This window comes from Emiliania huxleyi (assembly GCF_000372725.1).
Source record: "Emiliania huxleyi CCMP1516 unplaced genomic scaffold EMIHUscaffold_3, whole genome shotgun sequence".
Classification (NCBI taxonomy): Eukaryota; Haptophyta; order Isochrysidales; family Noelaerhabdaceae; genus Emiliania; species Emiliania huxleyi.
In genome coordinates this window covers 570,768-585,141 of record NW_005199770.1, presented here as the reverse complement: position 1 = coordinate 585,141, position 14,374 = coordinate 570,768, and the positions used below count along the sequence as shown (strand labels likewise).

The 14,374-nt window shown below is 66.3% G+C and overlaps 4 protein-coding genes across 4 annotated transcripts; 3 read left to right on the top strand and 1 right to left on the bottom strand.

Annotated features, from left to right (window-relative positions):
• Window positions 1-743: 743 nt before the first annotated feature.
• On the bottom strand, window positions 744-1,381 carry EMIHUDRAFT_432045 (hypothetical protein). Its single transcript, XM_005775159.1, has one exon. It carries the CDS (start codon window positions 1,374-1,376, stop codon window positions 894-896), a length of 483 nt encoding a protein of 160 aa, XP_005775216.1. The 5' UTR covers window positions 1,377-1,381; the 3' UTR covers window positions 744-893.
• Window positions 1,382-3,836: 2,455 nt separating this feature from the next.
• Window positions 3,837-6,175, top strand: EMIHUDRAFT_447664 (hypothetical protein; the record flags this gene model as incomplete). Its single annotated transcript, XM_005775158.1, has 6 exons — window positions 3,837-4,745; window positions 4,864-4,946; window positions 5,040-5,115; window positions 5,187-5,244; window positions 5,394-5,840; window positions 6,117-6,175. The coding sequence occupies exons 1-6, from the start codon at window positions 3,975-3,977 to the stop codon at window positions 6,173-6,175; spliced, it is 1,494 nt and encodes a 497-aa protein (XP_005775215.1). The 5' UTR covers window positions 3,837-3,974.
• Window positions 6,176-7,091: 916 nt separating this feature from the next.
• Window positions 7,092-9,999, top strand: EMIHUDRAFT_95417 (hypothetical protein; the record flags this gene model as incomplete). Its single annotated transcript, XM_005775157.1, has 3 exons — window positions 7,092-7,961; window positions 8,551-8,577; window positions 9,130-9,999. 3 exons carry the CDS (start codon window positions 7,092-7,094, stop codon window positions 9,997-9,999), a joined length of 1,767 nt encoding a protein of 588 aa, XP_005775214.1.
• A 485-nt stretch (window positions 10,000-10,484) lies between these two features.
• On the top strand, window positions 10,485-11,946 carry EMIHUDRAFT_95416 (hypothetical protein; the record flags this gene model as incomplete). The annotated part of the gene is made up of 2 exons (XM_005775156.1): window positions 10,485-10,610; window positions 11,203-11,946. 2 exons carry the CDS (start codon window positions 10,485-10,487, stop codon window positions 11,944-11,946), a joined length of 870 nt encoding a protein of 289 aa, XP_005775213.1.
• Between the last annotated feature and the right edge of the window lie 2,428 nt (window positions 11,947-14,374).

Sequence of the window (14,374 nt, the reverse complement as noted above, 5' to 3'; positions counted from 1 at the left end):
CAGCTGCCAGCAGCCTCGTGTCGCGGCTCTCACAGGTGCAGCTGCCAGCAGCCTCGTGTCGCGGCTCTCAGCGGTGGTGATTGGTCTTTGCGCCGTCGCTCGACGGCGTCACCACCCATCCGATCTGCGCAGCTCCTGCAGCTCCTGCAGCTCCTGCTGTCAGTCTTCTACTCTCACTCGCCGCGCGCGGATTGTGCGCCGCACCAGCAGGACACATGCTCATGCAAACAGTGCGAGAACTTGGTTGCGCCGCTTAGTGGCGGCGCTGCTTTAGAGGAAGCGGCAGCGTGGGAAGCACAGCAGATGGAGGCGGCGCGGCATGCCAAGGAGCTGCAATCGCAGTACTGGGGGCGGCAGCGCCAGCAACGAGCAAGGAGAGACTGGCGGAGGTTGAGCGGCTGAGTGCAGCAAGGGCCAAGGGCAAGAAAAAGGAATATGGGCGTGGGCGATACGGGCGCCGCTAGGCTCAACAAGGAGATGCTGTGCAGTTAGAGAGCTCGTAGCGAGCTCGATTTTGGATGAGAATTTAGATGAGAAATCCCTCAATTTTGAGAAAAAACGCCAAAAAATCGGCGCCTGCGGCGGGCCAGCCTCCGGCGGCGCCTGCGGCGGGCCGCTGGGGCTTCCTCCCCAGACCCCGTTTACACCCGAGCTATGCCCCACGACCTGAGCCGGAGCCGCCGGATAATATACTCTATTGGTTAAATCATACGGCTCTAAATGCCATATGCGCCTGTGGCGTCTGGCGAGGCCCCGCGGCGCGGCCACGCCGGCTGTTCTAACATAACCACTTAGCTCTCCTGATGTCTGAACACAGCAACGCGATCGACTAGACATGGTGCGCCCTCGGCGCCCGACGCAGCGTTCGGCCCGTCTCGGCCGCGGCCCTGCGCTCAGCTGTACGGCGACGTGCGCGCCGCTATGAGGATGAGCCAGCCGATGCTCGTGTAGAAGAGGAAGAGAGGGTACACGGCGAGCGCGCGCCGGTTGGTCGGCACGAGCTCGCCCATAAAGCCGAGCGAGGCGGAGGTGGACCAGAAGAAGCACACGGCGACCACGGCGAGCCGCCATATCAGCGGCCCTCCGATGAGGCAGATGACGGAGGCGATGTTGAGCGGGAAGATGCAGTAGCCGAGCACGCAGACGGACTGGAAGAAGGAGATGTTGCCGCCGAGCAGCAGCGCGTTGACCGTCACCACCGTCGCGCCGCAGCACACAATCACAAAGACGGACGCAAACACGAGCGATTTCTGCTCGTACGGAGCAAACCAGGAGAGCAACGTCGCGAGCGTGAGGCACAGCACGAGCGGGCCCCAGAGGTCCCAGTTCTTGAGCGTCTGCATGTTGGCCTTGCGCGGGTTGAGCACGCACAGCATCTTGTTGCCCACCATCCGCAGGTCCCGCATGATGGTTTCGGTGACGGGCTCGTCGAGCGTGCCGAGGTCGGCGCCCATCCCCGCCATCGAGCCGCCGCCGCTGCTCATCGAGCCCCCGGAGAAGTCTGCCATCCTCGCACAACCCTCGCCCGCGCGCGCAGGCCTGCGAGGAAAGCAAGCCGGTGATGAGAGAGGTCTGCACGCGCAGCGCGCAGCGCGCGGCCGCGGCCGCCCAGACTGCGGCCGGAGGTGCGACTCCCCGGAGCGCGCCGTGGCCACGGACGCGGCGAGCGAGAGTGTGGAGGGGTCTGGCTGGAGAGAGCGGTGGGGTGTGTGGTGCAGGCTAGCACTACTGCCTGCTGCGTTTGTGCGGGTTGTGAACAGGCCAAAGCAAAAACTTGAGAGAAGAAATCGGCCGCGCAGTGGCGTGGTGAGCCTGCGCCGTCGATCTTTCTGTGTGCCGGTTGGTGCTAGTGTGCGCCAGTCCACGCCCTTGCTTGTCGTGTCGGTGTGCTGTGAGACAGCGCGCAAAGCAAAAACTTGAAAGAAGAAATCGCTGCCCTCTTTTCTTACGACAGCGATTGCGGTGGGGACTACATGATCCGTACGTAAAGGGTGGAGGGAGCTCAGGCAGGGGCTGTAAGGTAGTGAAAGACCTTCCCTGCCACCCTGGGTAGTCTGTCTCTCACACCCTCACTGTCGTCGCACGTTCTTGTTTCCAGTCAGTGTTGTGCGAGGGAGTTTGCTTGTGAAATTCTTGTTTCTTATCACCCTAGTGTGCACATCCGCCTAGTGAGTGAGTGCACGCCGACCCTCCCAAGCACAAAGGTATTTTTTTAGTTGACCACACCCCCAAGATCCGCCGAAATTCGGACAATGTCTGGACACATGACGCCCGCCACATGACGCCCACCGCCGCCGCGGCCATCCGCCCGGCCGCATGATGGCTGTCATACAGCCGTCGCAGCCATTTGGCCGGAGGATGGCTGTCGCGAATTCGACCCAGCCTTCTCGCCGCCCCGACACGAGCCCAGGTGGCTCCACTCTCGCTCCGCGAGCCACCACACCTTGTTCTGGATGGCTGGCGTCGTTATCTCTCAGCCATCGCGTTGGAACGCTTGGTCAGGATCTAGTAAGCTTAGCCATCCTCCGGCCGATGGCTGCGACGGCTGTATGACAGCCATCTTGCGGCCGGGCGGATGGCTGGGACACAGCCATCGCAGCCATCGGCCGGAGGATGGCTGCACTGGCTGGAAGGCAGCCAAAATGGCGCGTGCTGGGAGGGCGGAGTGGCTAGGATCCTGTAATTGCAGCCATCCTTACTACCCAAGCTCAATTTTATATAGCAGGGCCCGCGCCCAGTTCGGTCTAGCGTAGACTGAACAGGCGCTCGCGCAAGCCCTACCGCATCCAAAAGTCGCATCTGAGGCGGCGGGCCCCCGTGGCGTGACCCAGCGGAGCACTCCTTCGCCGCTCGTCATGATCGGTAATGTCCGAGTAGCTGTGCGGACGGCTTCATGTCGCTCTCGTCGAGAGCGTTTTGGCGGCCCGGCGGGTGGGAGAATCTGTGTCGTCTGATGTGTCACTGTGTACGTCACATCGGTCTTGATAACAAGCACGGTCGATCCGTCGAAGCGATATACTCGTCACGTCACGCTGGACGGCTTGCACGGAACTCTGTGCCGGCACACACAGGAAGAGCCGTACGGCAAGAAGAGCTCGATAGGGAGCGAGAACCGTTAGAGGTGCTCCGAGAGGTATCAAGACTCCGTCATGACGCGGTAAGATCACTCCAAAAATGACCGCGCAGATGTCGGATCTCGTTGAGATATCTTGCAAAATCTGCTCTTCCCGAGCCGGCAGCACGCAGAGAGTCGCAGAAAGGCTACGAGTGCTCGACGAGTTTTGAGACCTGCGCGGTCAAACCTGGGGGGAACTGACCGCACCATGACGGACGTCCGAAACCTGGGTGAGCACCTTTGACGGTTCTCGCTCCCTATCGAGCTCTTCTTGCCGGACGGCTCTTCCTGTGTGTGCCGGCACAGAGCTCCGTGCAAGCCGTCCAGCGTGACGTGACGAGTATATCGCTTCGACGGATCGACCGTGCTTGTTATCAAGACCGATGTGACGTACACAGTGACACATCAGGCGACACATATTCTCCCACCCGCCGGGCCGCCAAAACGCTCTCGACGAGAGCGACAAGAAGCCGTCCGCACAGCAAGCCGGTGGAGCCGAGCGCGCGGAATCGACGATGGCGTGCCGGCCATGGGCCCGGACGAAGGTCCTGGCTCGAAAACGCGAGCAGAGGCTGCCGTGTGGGGCCACGGCGAGCCTCGGGCGAGAAAGACAGCTCGGGGTAGAGAGGAGCTGCTATATAAAAATCCGGCTTGGGTAGAGCACGGATGGCTGTGAAACAGGGAGCGCAGGCGATTTGTCGGGGAGTGACGGCCGCCGCAGCCAGGCAGGCCGAAACGGAGGTAGTGGGGGTGGCGTTCCCACGGGGGCTGCCTTCCCACGAGCTGGCCACACCTTCCTACGTTCAGTGTGCAGACACATCCATCGCATCGCCGCCGGGCCGCCGCGCCCCAAGCAGGCATGAGCACGGCCGCCATTCCGCCGCCAAACAGCATCCTGGGGCCCGGCGTCCCGAGAGAGGGAGCCCGCATCGCGCCGCGCCTCGCCGAGGAGGCGCTCCGCCGAGCGGCGCCTCCCGCCGCGTCGGCCCTCTCGCAGTGCGTGGCCCGCGCCCGGGCGCCGGCGCCGCTTGACGCGCTGCTGGTGGTGATGATGGCCTCGGCCGGCCGCGGCGCCGCGCTTGCCGCGCACGCCCGCACCTGGCTCCGCGCGGTCCGCGCCTTCATCGTGTGCGACCGGCCGCCCGACCCGGCGCTCGGCCTGGTCAACAGCAGCCGGATGCGGATCGCGGTGCTGTCGGGCGTGGCGGGCTGCCGAAACTCGGACCTGTACTCGACGGCGATCGTGCTCGGCAACCGCACCTTCCCCGACTACTCGTGGATGCTCTTTACCGAGGACGACACCTTCTTCGTCCCTCGCAGCCTCGCCTCCTTCCTGGGCATCTTCGACCCGCAGATGCCGCTCTGGTTCTCGGCGCACGGCTGCGAGGCGTCCTACCCGCCGGTCGCGTGCGTGGACTCCCGCTACCAGCGCGCGGCCGAGCGACACGTGGCGCCGCACCTGCGCGGTGGCCGGGCGGCGCAGCTGCTGCAGCCGATGTTTGGGCCCGCCTTCGCAAAGCTGGACGGGCGGGGTCGCCGCGTCGACCTGCGCGGCCGCAACATGTCCGCCTACGTCCGCGACGTCACCTCCAACTGCGGCGGACTCGGCTGCGTCTTTTCGCGCGCGCTGGTGCGCCGCCCGCCCCGCCGCCGCCCTCCGAACCTCGACCCTGGGCCGGGACACGTCCGAGACGTGTCGAGACATGCACATGCACATGCACAACACATGTCATGTACATGTCCCGCAGGTGCACGGTCTGCCGGCGTCCGACCTCGAGGCGTGCCACGGCTGCGCGGTCGGCATCGCCGACCTCCAGACCTCGCGCTGCATGTGCGCCGAGCCGCCCGCTGGTCGGGCGGGGCCCTCCTCGGACCCGCCTCCGACCCTCCTCCGACCCTCCTCCGACCCTCCTCCGACCCGTAGGTACGGCAGCTCGGGGGTGGGGCCGATCGGCGTGCCCGCCTTCTCGTGGGGGCAGAGCGCGGCGCGTGCGCTCGAGGTGCTCGTCTCCGCCCTGCCCCGCTGCGTCGCGCGGTGCGAGGGCGCCGGCAGGGGCGAGGGGCTCGGCAGGGGCCGCCAGAGGGCCTCGCACCGCGCGGCCGGCAGCCTGGCGGGCCTCGGCGGGGAGGTCCCTGGCGGGGAGGTCCCTGGCGGGGAGGAGGCCTCGCCCGCCGCGTGCGCGGTGCGATGCGCGAGGGAGCTGGGCGCGCGCTCTCGGCATCCAAACAGGCGCCCTCCCGGACGCCTCTCGGACGCCTCCGCGCGGCCTCACCGTAGGCGCGCTCGGCATCTTCTCGGTGCACATGCGGAGCCAGTGGGGGCGGGCGCACCAGCGCGGCCAGCAGCTCGACGATCCCCTCAAGGCGTCCCTGCACCACCCCGCTGACCCCTCCCGGAACTCGCTCGTAGACCAGCAGCTCAACGAGACGGTCGAGGCGGCGCACCGGAGCGGCGAGGCGCTGCACGCCGCCATCGCGCGCCTCGAGGCGGACGGCCAGCGGGACGCGTCCGCAGAGGCGGAGCGGCGGCGCGTGTGCTGCCAGCTGGTGACGGCCGACTTGCCCATCTGCGAGAATGGTTGCACGCCGTGGCCGGCCGCCACTCGGTCGCACTCGTCGTGGTGCGAGGATCCGCACGCAGCGCCGCCGCCGCGCGAGGAGGAGTCGCCCCTCGCGGCTGGTGAGCTGCGGAGCCGGCCGCTCGAGGCGCGGAGCGGAGACGGAGGTAGATCTCGTGGTTTGGGCTAGCTCCGGCACCGGCCCTGATGCCCTGGTCGCTTTCAACTCGCCTCGTCTGAGAACCTTAGTGATAAAATTGTGAGTTTTGGGGGGGAGTTCACTCTCTGAATACGATCTCTGAGTGGCGTAGCGTCTATTGGGACGATACAGGGCCGGCGCCCCGACTCAGAGAGGCGAGAGTAGGCACTCTGCCGTGCCCCGGGGCGGCGCGGGCGGGGCACATTGGGCTTTTTGGCCAAAATCGACCACTGAAAATCCGTAGGGTCGCTTAACGGCACCCCCGCGCGGTGCCGAGCGGCCCAGGGCCGGCCAAGGGACTAAACTGGACGGGACCGTGACCGGTTTGTAGTAGTCTACCCCCCAAAACGATTTCTGACCTCTCCCGTGGCCCCGGCGGGCCCCGGCGGAGGTCCGGCGCGGCGCTCCAAATCCGCACTTCGCGAGCTTCTACGGGAGTTCACGCGGCCTCTCCGCCTCGTGAGGCACACCCCACACTCACCACGAGCCCTCGAATGTAATACAGGCGACGGACGCTAGAGTTGTTTGGTATTGCTAAAAATCTCTCTCTCTCGGACGCTTGCGTCCTAGCCTCCAACAACGCCTCCCCGGCGCAGAGAAAAGAAAGAAGACAGACAAACCCAAACGAGGGATGCGGGAGGAGGACAGGGTCCCCACCTGCACGAGCAGGATTTTGGAAGGACGACCAGGGGCACAGGTGGGGCTCTCCTGCTCCTGACAAGGGACACGACAGGCTCGCAGCGCGGTGCACGGTGGACTCCCAACTCCACTGGCGGTCTCATCTCAGTCTAGCGACCTTCCTCCAGCTTCTCACTCGGGCAGTCTCTCGCAACCACAGGCACACTGACACAGGGGTGGCAGGGGCGGCGGCAGGAGTCTCCCACATACTCTGCGGGCCTCGCTAGAGGTGCGTCCTGTGTGTGTCGAGGGGGAAGGGGAAGGGGCTGTGTGTCTGTGCATGCATGTGTGTGTGTGTGTGTGTGTGTGGCGGCACGCCGCCACCACACAGGGATTTTATTATTCATTGATTGGTTTTAATAATAAAATGAACTCGGGGATTTTAAGTAGTGTGTACAGAAAGGAAAGAAAGAAAACAAACCCAAGGGAGGGATGGGAGGACGGAGGCGACCCAGAGGCCAGCTGCGTTGTTTTGGTACGCGCCAAAAAAAGCGCACAAACTTCTGCCGCGCCGCGCACACCACCGCTCGCCACTGTGTGTATGACGCTGCGCAGCAGCTCCAAAGTCATCTTTGTCGTGGCCACCGCCTCGCTGGCGGCGGCCTGGGTCGTGTGGAGGCGGCTGTGGCGGCTGCGGGTGGCGCACGCCTTTGAGGCGCGCATCCGTCGTCGCGCATCCGCCTTTCGCTCGCCGTGTGTCCTGGACGCCTCGCCAGCCACTGCCAAGAGCTATCCGTCCGGCTCACTCGAGCTCATCGAGGACGACCTGCGGGCTGCGCTTGGAGCGAAGACCGCGGAGGCATTGGTCGAGGCACTCCACGGTCTGTGCGGCCTGCGGTCGGCGTTCGAGCTGCGGCGCGAGCTCATCAGCTACAAAAAGGCGTGCCTCTGCCTCTTCCAGGACGCGCAGCGGCTCGAGCTCTCCCTCCACCGCCAGGCGATGTTCTTCTTCCGCGACCACCCGTCTCGCACCGCCTTCCACCTCGCCCCGCACTGGCCCGAGTACTCCTCGGCGGCGACGGCGCTGGAGAGGGCGAGGGCGGTGCGGGTGGCGCTGCACGACGTACGAGACCTCTCAAAGGCGATCTGCGCCCTGCCGCGCCACCCCGCCACCGCGACACTGCCGCCGCGTCTGCGCGGCCTCTCTCTCGCGGGCCAAGCCACCGTCGACAAGGCGGAGGCCTTTATCGGCCGCCTAGACGCCCTGGCGGCGGGGCGGGAGAGTGCGCAGGCGGCGGAGGCGGAGGCGGCGGAGAAGGAGAAGGAGAAGGAGGAGGAGGTGGTGGCGGAGGCGGCGGCGGCGGCGGAGGCGGAGGCGGAGGCGGTGGCGGAGGCGGAGGCGGTGGCAGCGGCGGAGGCGGAGGCGGCGCCAAGCTCTGCCCTCGCGCCTCACGGCCTCCTCGACGCCGGCGTGCGAGCTCGGGCGTGGTCAGCCTTACCGGGCCCTTGTCGCAGCCTTGTCGGAGCCCTCCTGCAGGCGGCCTCCTCGGTCCCGAGGTGCTGAGCTCGGGGCTGCGCCGCGTGGTGGCGCAGCTGAAGTCGGTCGGCGGCTCAAGTCGCTGCGCACCGCACGAGCTCCGTTTCGTCGAGGCTTCGCACGCCCCGCACACCACCGCACGCCTCCAAACACCCGTCAACACAGCCGGCTGCGATTCGTCGGCTGAGCTCGGCTGAGCTCGGCCGAGCTCGGCTGAGCTCGGCTGGTCTCGGCCGCTCAGGCGAGCCTCGTCGCGCGCGGCGGCTGCAAGGCGCTGGCGATCGCCGACGCGGCGACGGCTCTGCTTTGGGCGATCGAGTCGCTCGAGCGGCGGATTGGGGCGGTGCGGGCGGCGCTGCGGCGGCACGAGTGCCCCTTCCCCGCAGTCGCGCCCGTGGGCGGCGGGGAGGCGGAGGCGGAGGCGGAGCGAGCGAGCTTGGCGCTGCAGGCAGCCGTCTTGAGCGCCAAACACGCCTGAACCTTCACGGACCCTTCTCGGACCCTTCTCGGACCCTTCCTGCAGGCAGCCGTGTCGTGGGTCAAGCACACGGTGGCGCTCGAGGCACTCGGCGCGGGCCCCTCGCGCCTCGCGCCCTCCCCCTCCCGCGCCGCCCCTCCCTCCCCGCCCGCCCCTCCCCACCCAGCCGCCCCTCCGCCTCCCGGCGCCCCCCCCTCCCTCGAGCCCCAGCCCGCGGGTGCCTCGCGCGGGGGCAGGCGAGACGTACGCATCGCTGCGCGCCGCCTTGCGAGACATCGTCGACATCTGCCGCCGGCCGCGCGCGGCGCCGCAGGGCAGGATGTTCGTCGCCAGTGACGCGCCTCGAGGCGTCCGGTCGCTCTTTGTGCCTGCGACTTTCACGCGGCTGGCGGGCGTACCTCTCCCCGCCCCCTCTCCAGCACCCCCTCTCCCCCGAGCCTTGTCGGAGCCCTCTGCCAGGCCGGCCTCCTCGCCACGCTAAACAAGCTGAAGGAGAGGCACGAGGCGTCGATGCGCGCCGCCATCGCCGCCGAGGGGTGGCCTCCTCCGCCGGCACCTCGCCGCACGTGAGACGACCCCTCCCTGGACCGTCTTCTCGGAGCTAGGTTGGCAACTTGGTCGTAGGCCGCTCGTCGCACTCGCGTCGAGCTCCCTCCGCCGCCCGACGGCAAGGGCGACGGCAAGGGCGATGGCAAGCGCGACGGGAAGCGCGGCGAGGGGAAGGGAGAGGGGAAGGGCGGGTCGCGCGCGGGCGGCGCGGGGCGGAGCCAGCGGCTGCGGGGCGCGATGCCTTGCCGCGACTGCGGCTGCGCTGTGGCGGTGCCGTGGGCGATCCTCCTCCCCGGCGGCCGGCCGCAGCTGCTCTGCTGGCGGTGCGAGGAGGGCGCGCGGCAGGTGGGGCGCTGTCCGCTCGACGACGCGCCGCAGCCGCACGCAGAGGCGCAGCTCAAGCCGCGGCGCAAGCCCCGCGCCGCGCGGCACGCGTTCTGCCCGCACCAACTGCGGTGCGCCGCCTGCGACGCCTCCTTCCGCTCGTGCGCCGACTGCCGACTCTCGCAGGGCGACGGCGACGTGGTGGTGGACTTGTGCGCGCGGCTGCGGCCCGCGGCCGTGTTTCTCGACTTTGATCGCACGCTCTGCTCGACAAAGTCGGGCGGGTCGCCGTACGCCGGCGGGCCGCACACGCTCGACCCCGAGCTGCTCTCCGCGACGGCGCTCTACCCGACCCACGTCGTCACGAGAAACTCGCACGAGGGCGAGATCCGCGCCTTCCTCGCGGAGCGGGGCGTGCGGCTCGCCGGCCTCTGCGTCACGTCGAAGGGCCGCTCCAAGGCCGAGTACGTCGCCTCCACTCTCGCCGCCCTCGGAGGGGCGCCGGAGGCCGACGCGCCGTGCGCCGTCTTCGTCGACGACTCCGTGGCCGAGGTGGGGGACCCGAAGCTGGTCTCCGACGCGCGCGTGTGGCGCGTCCTCTTCCAGCGAGCCGTCGGCTGACGGTGTGATCTCGTGTCTACTTCACACTCTTGAGTCAGAGAGACCTCGTAGAGTAACGCGTGACATAGAGTACAGTTGTACATAGTACCACCGTCCACCGACTCCACTGGCACTGCCATACGTTTTAATAAAATATATTGACCGCCGCATATGCCTTACGAGTCCGAGGTATAAAAAAGTAAAGAATAGACGATACACCCGGCATATTGAGAAAGCGGATCAGAAAACAAGAAGGCAACGCATGCATGAGATGACAAGCGATCTCCCACCGTGCCACGACACAGAGAGAGCGGGTGCCGTGGGGTGTCCTCCTCGGGGGGGAGGGGGAGTAGGGGATTACATGACAACACATCATGGATTGCTAAAAATCTCTCTCTCTTACATAGAGGGGACCGAGAAAGAAAATAACAAAACAAGGCAGGCGGCATCCGGCTTTCTTTTTTGCACAACACTGGGTTGTAAGATTCTTTTTTGCTTCGGGGACTATGGCACCGAACGCCGCCCCTCGCTCATACCTGTCCGTCCGGGAAGGGCTGCTGCAGTGCGTCTTCCAGCGCGAGGATCCGTTGGAGGATAGCGATGCCTACTGGGGTGAGGAAGTTACTCGAGAGGTGTTTGTTCAGTATCTGCGGATCTGCGGGACACGTTCCCGTGGGAGGACCAGTAACTTCATGTGCTTCTCGCAAGTGTTGTTGTTGTTGTTGCAAGGAGAGGAGGTTTGTGCCCCGTTCCCGCTCCAGTGTCTCTCTCTTCCCAGCTGCGCTGAGCGCACTTGGAGCACTTGGAGCGCGTGCGTTACCGCACACGACGAGGACGTCGCCCGATCGATCGTCCCCCGCCGCCCGCTCCGCCGCTCCTCCCTCCGTAGAAGACCATACATCACACATTCCCCCTCCTTCAGACGCTTCAGACTGCGCGACCCCCCCCCCCCCCCTCCCTGCAACCCCGGGTGAGTGCCCCCCCCCCCCCCCACCCACCCGCATTGCGCCCACCGCCCGCCGCACAACACGCAACACACAACGCACAACACACACACACACACACCGCACACCGCACACCACCACAACACACAACACACAACAAGTGCTCGTCTTTTCTCCTGTCATATACGCCCACATGCGTACATTCTTTTTCTCCCTCATGTGACACACATACATGCTCCGGCACATCGCGACGGAGCAAGCCGCCGCCCGCCTGTTCCAGGCGGAGGTGCCGGACGGGCCGAGGCCGCTCTGGCTCCTCAACGTGTGCCGCACCAGCTGCGGCTTCTGCCAGCGGCTCGCGCCGACGTGGGAGCTGCTGGCGGAGCGCCTCGCGCGGCTTGCAGGCGTCGCCTACTGGGACGCTGACTCGCTGCCCGAGCTACCGCCCGAGCTGGGAGATGTGCGTGCCACGCCGGCCGTCTTTGCCCTCGTGCCGCCCGCGGCAGCCGCGCCGAACGCGTCGGCGCGGCGCTGGACAGCAGTCGCGTACGCCGGCAGCCTCGACGTCGACAGCCTGTCCGGATTTGCCGCCGCGTACATGCCCACTCGAACGCGGCAGCTGCACGACGACGACGCGTGGGCCTCCTTTGCGCGCCTCGCCGCGCAGCGCTCGGTCCCGCGCGCAGTCGCCTTCTTCAACCGGTCACGCGCCGCGCAGACGCCCCCGATCCTGAGCGCCCTCTCGAGCGCGTACGCCGACTCGCTCCTGTTTGGCGAGGTGCGACTGCACGGCCAGGCCGAGGGGGACGCGCCCTTTGAGTGGGCGCGCTCCTCGGCGGTGCTCGACTCCCTCCCCGCCTTGGTCGTCCTCCCTCCGTCGGGGCGACCGCAGGTCTGCGAGAGCTGGGCGCCTCCGCGCGTCGCCGCGTGCCTGACCGCGGTCGGCGGGAGCATGGCGCCCTCGTGGTCCAGCGGGGCGTGGGGACGATTGGGAACCCCTCAACCGGACATCGTGAGCTCGTGAGAGCCTCACCTGTCCCTCCACGCATTAGTGAGATGACAGGTGTGCATCGGTGACAGATTCTCAGACAGTGTTTGACATCAGCCTAATGTGCGCGCCGCCACGCGTTTTGGGAGCGAAAGCGCGACGCCATGCTCTTACACTGCGCAAGCAGAAGCGCCAAACGAGAAAAACGATATGCACGGAAGAACCCATTCCCGGGGAATCCTCTGCAGCCATCATGCACGCAGCTTTAACCTTTGGCACAGGATCCCTGCAGTGCGAAGCATGCGCTGTCACCCTTTGCACAAATGTTCTCGGCACAAATGCTTTTTCCGGTGACCGCGTCACGGACCGGCGTGCGGTTTGCGTCACGAGGAGCGACGCCGGCATCAAAGTCGGCACGTCGTCGCTCTGCGGCCTTGAAAGCCTCGGTCTCCTGCGGAATCGGTGACAGCTTGAAGGCACGCGCCTCGGCCTCGGCCTCTTTACTCGCCTTCCCGCGGAGGCTCGATCTTTGAGCGTGCGCGGGAGCAGGCTGGGCACAGGCCACACAGGCAGCGGTGAGCACTTCACGGCGGGCGTGGTGCACGCGGAGCGCACTGGTGCACTCGAGGAAGAGGAAGCAGGCAATGTGCAGGAGGCGATGCATGGTGTCAGTCGTGCTTGCTGCTGAGAGATTGTAGTTAGACAGGCTGGTCCAGGGCGCAACAGCAGGCTCCCGACGGGTGTGACTTCCGAGAGCGTTCCGGATGCTAAAAGAATTTAAACAAAACAACTCTCTCTCACAGCAGACAGGCTCGACACAGGTGCGAACTGGCGCGTGCTAGTACTATCACCGGCACTAAAAGAATTTTCGGCGGAAGACGACGGCCAGCGAGAACACACACACACAGGCGAGAGAAGAGAGAGAACGACGAGAGTGGGAAAACCGCGAGATGAAGGTCGCTGCGATAGGAATTGAAGGCGAGAAGAACAGCCTGCCCAGAAGGACAACCTGACTGGTCACCAGGTGGGTGCCAGGTGGGTGCTGACTGCCTCTGGCTCTGCTCACGACGGGTAATGCGGCACAACCTCCACGATGGTGAAGTGCGTGCCGTCGTGTCGGAGGTGGTGGGTCCGCCCCGTCGGCGCCAGGAAGGTCAGCGGCGGGTAGAGGAACTCTCGCTCCTGCGCAGGGTGAGTGAGGTCCGGGCTAGCTATAAAGGTCAGCGTCTCCACACAGGGGGGGGGGGGGGTCACGCTCCTGCGGGAATGCCGAGAGGAAGGTGAGGTCTGCCCCCTCCTGCATGAAGTTGTCGACGAGCAGCATGAACAGCAGCGCGTCCGGCACGCCCCTCGCATACCTCGCGGCGACGCGCAGGTCGCACGTGGACGACATCGGCGCGAGCTCGGTGCCTCCCTTGCGCAGGAACTCCTCGGGAGCCTTCACCCCCTTGATGCCGCGCCAGAGCACACGCCGCGCCTGCATATGCCGAGTCTGATGAGCCGAGGTGTCGCTAGTAACCGTCGAGATTCGCCGAGATTCAGCCGAGATTCGGCGAGACTGGGCCGAGCAAACGCCGCACCTTCGGCTCCTTGTCGCTCAAGCCCTTTGCGAGCGCTCGACCCAGCCAGTCCGTCAGGGGTGTGTGTGGGACCAGCTGCCGCATTTGATGGCAGAGAGCCCTGACTCGGCCCGCAGACTCCAGCCCTTTCCCTCCGCCGCAGCTGGCCGCAGCAGCCGCCTCCGCAGCCGCGTCGTCGGCAGGAGCGGCGGTGGCAGCGCCGCTGCCGCCCGGGGGCGTGTCGATGCCGCGCTTCTCGGGCAGCACGCCCTCGCCCTCGCTGTCCGCCTCCGCCTCGACCGTGAGCGCGACAGACTGGCCCGCCTGCGCCTCACTTCCCGCCTCCGCCTCCGCCTTGTGGGAGGTGCAGTGGCTCTCTCCCTCCTCCAGCTCCGCCACCGCCCGCATCCGCTTGAGCGCGTCGTAGAGGAAGGCGACCTACGGGGGAGGTGAGGGGACAAAACATCTTGAGTTGATCACCCACGCAGTCAATACAGCTGCATACCGCCGAGTGCGACTCGGAATCTGCGGGTCTGTGCTACGCCGGTCTGTGTGCTATGCGGATCTGTACTATGCGGGTCTACGCTGCGCGGGGTCTGTGTTGTCCGCATCTGGAGGAGGGTAACGGTGCACGGCATCGGGTGCGGCTCCACGATCTTGGGCGGCAGGATCACCTCCTTGGTGACCGGGTGCGTGGCGAGGTTCCTAAGAGAGTCATATTCATTCATCAATCAGCAGCGCCTAATCACAGCCTCCTTGGCCGGAGGTGGCGTGGCGAGGCTCCGGAGCGGCGTGTTGATCGAGCGGAAGGCGGCGGTGGTGTACAGCCGTTGAGCAACGACGTGCGCCTCGAGCAAGCCTGCCCCGCGGGAGCGCGGGTGGGCCACAAAGTCGGCGAGCCGCTT

Coding starts and splice junctions, on each gene's coding strand:
- EMIHUDRAFT_432045 (XM_005775159.1), bottom strand. CDS start 1,376: ATGCTGTGCGTGCTCAACCCGCGCAAGGCCAACATGCAGACGCTCAAG.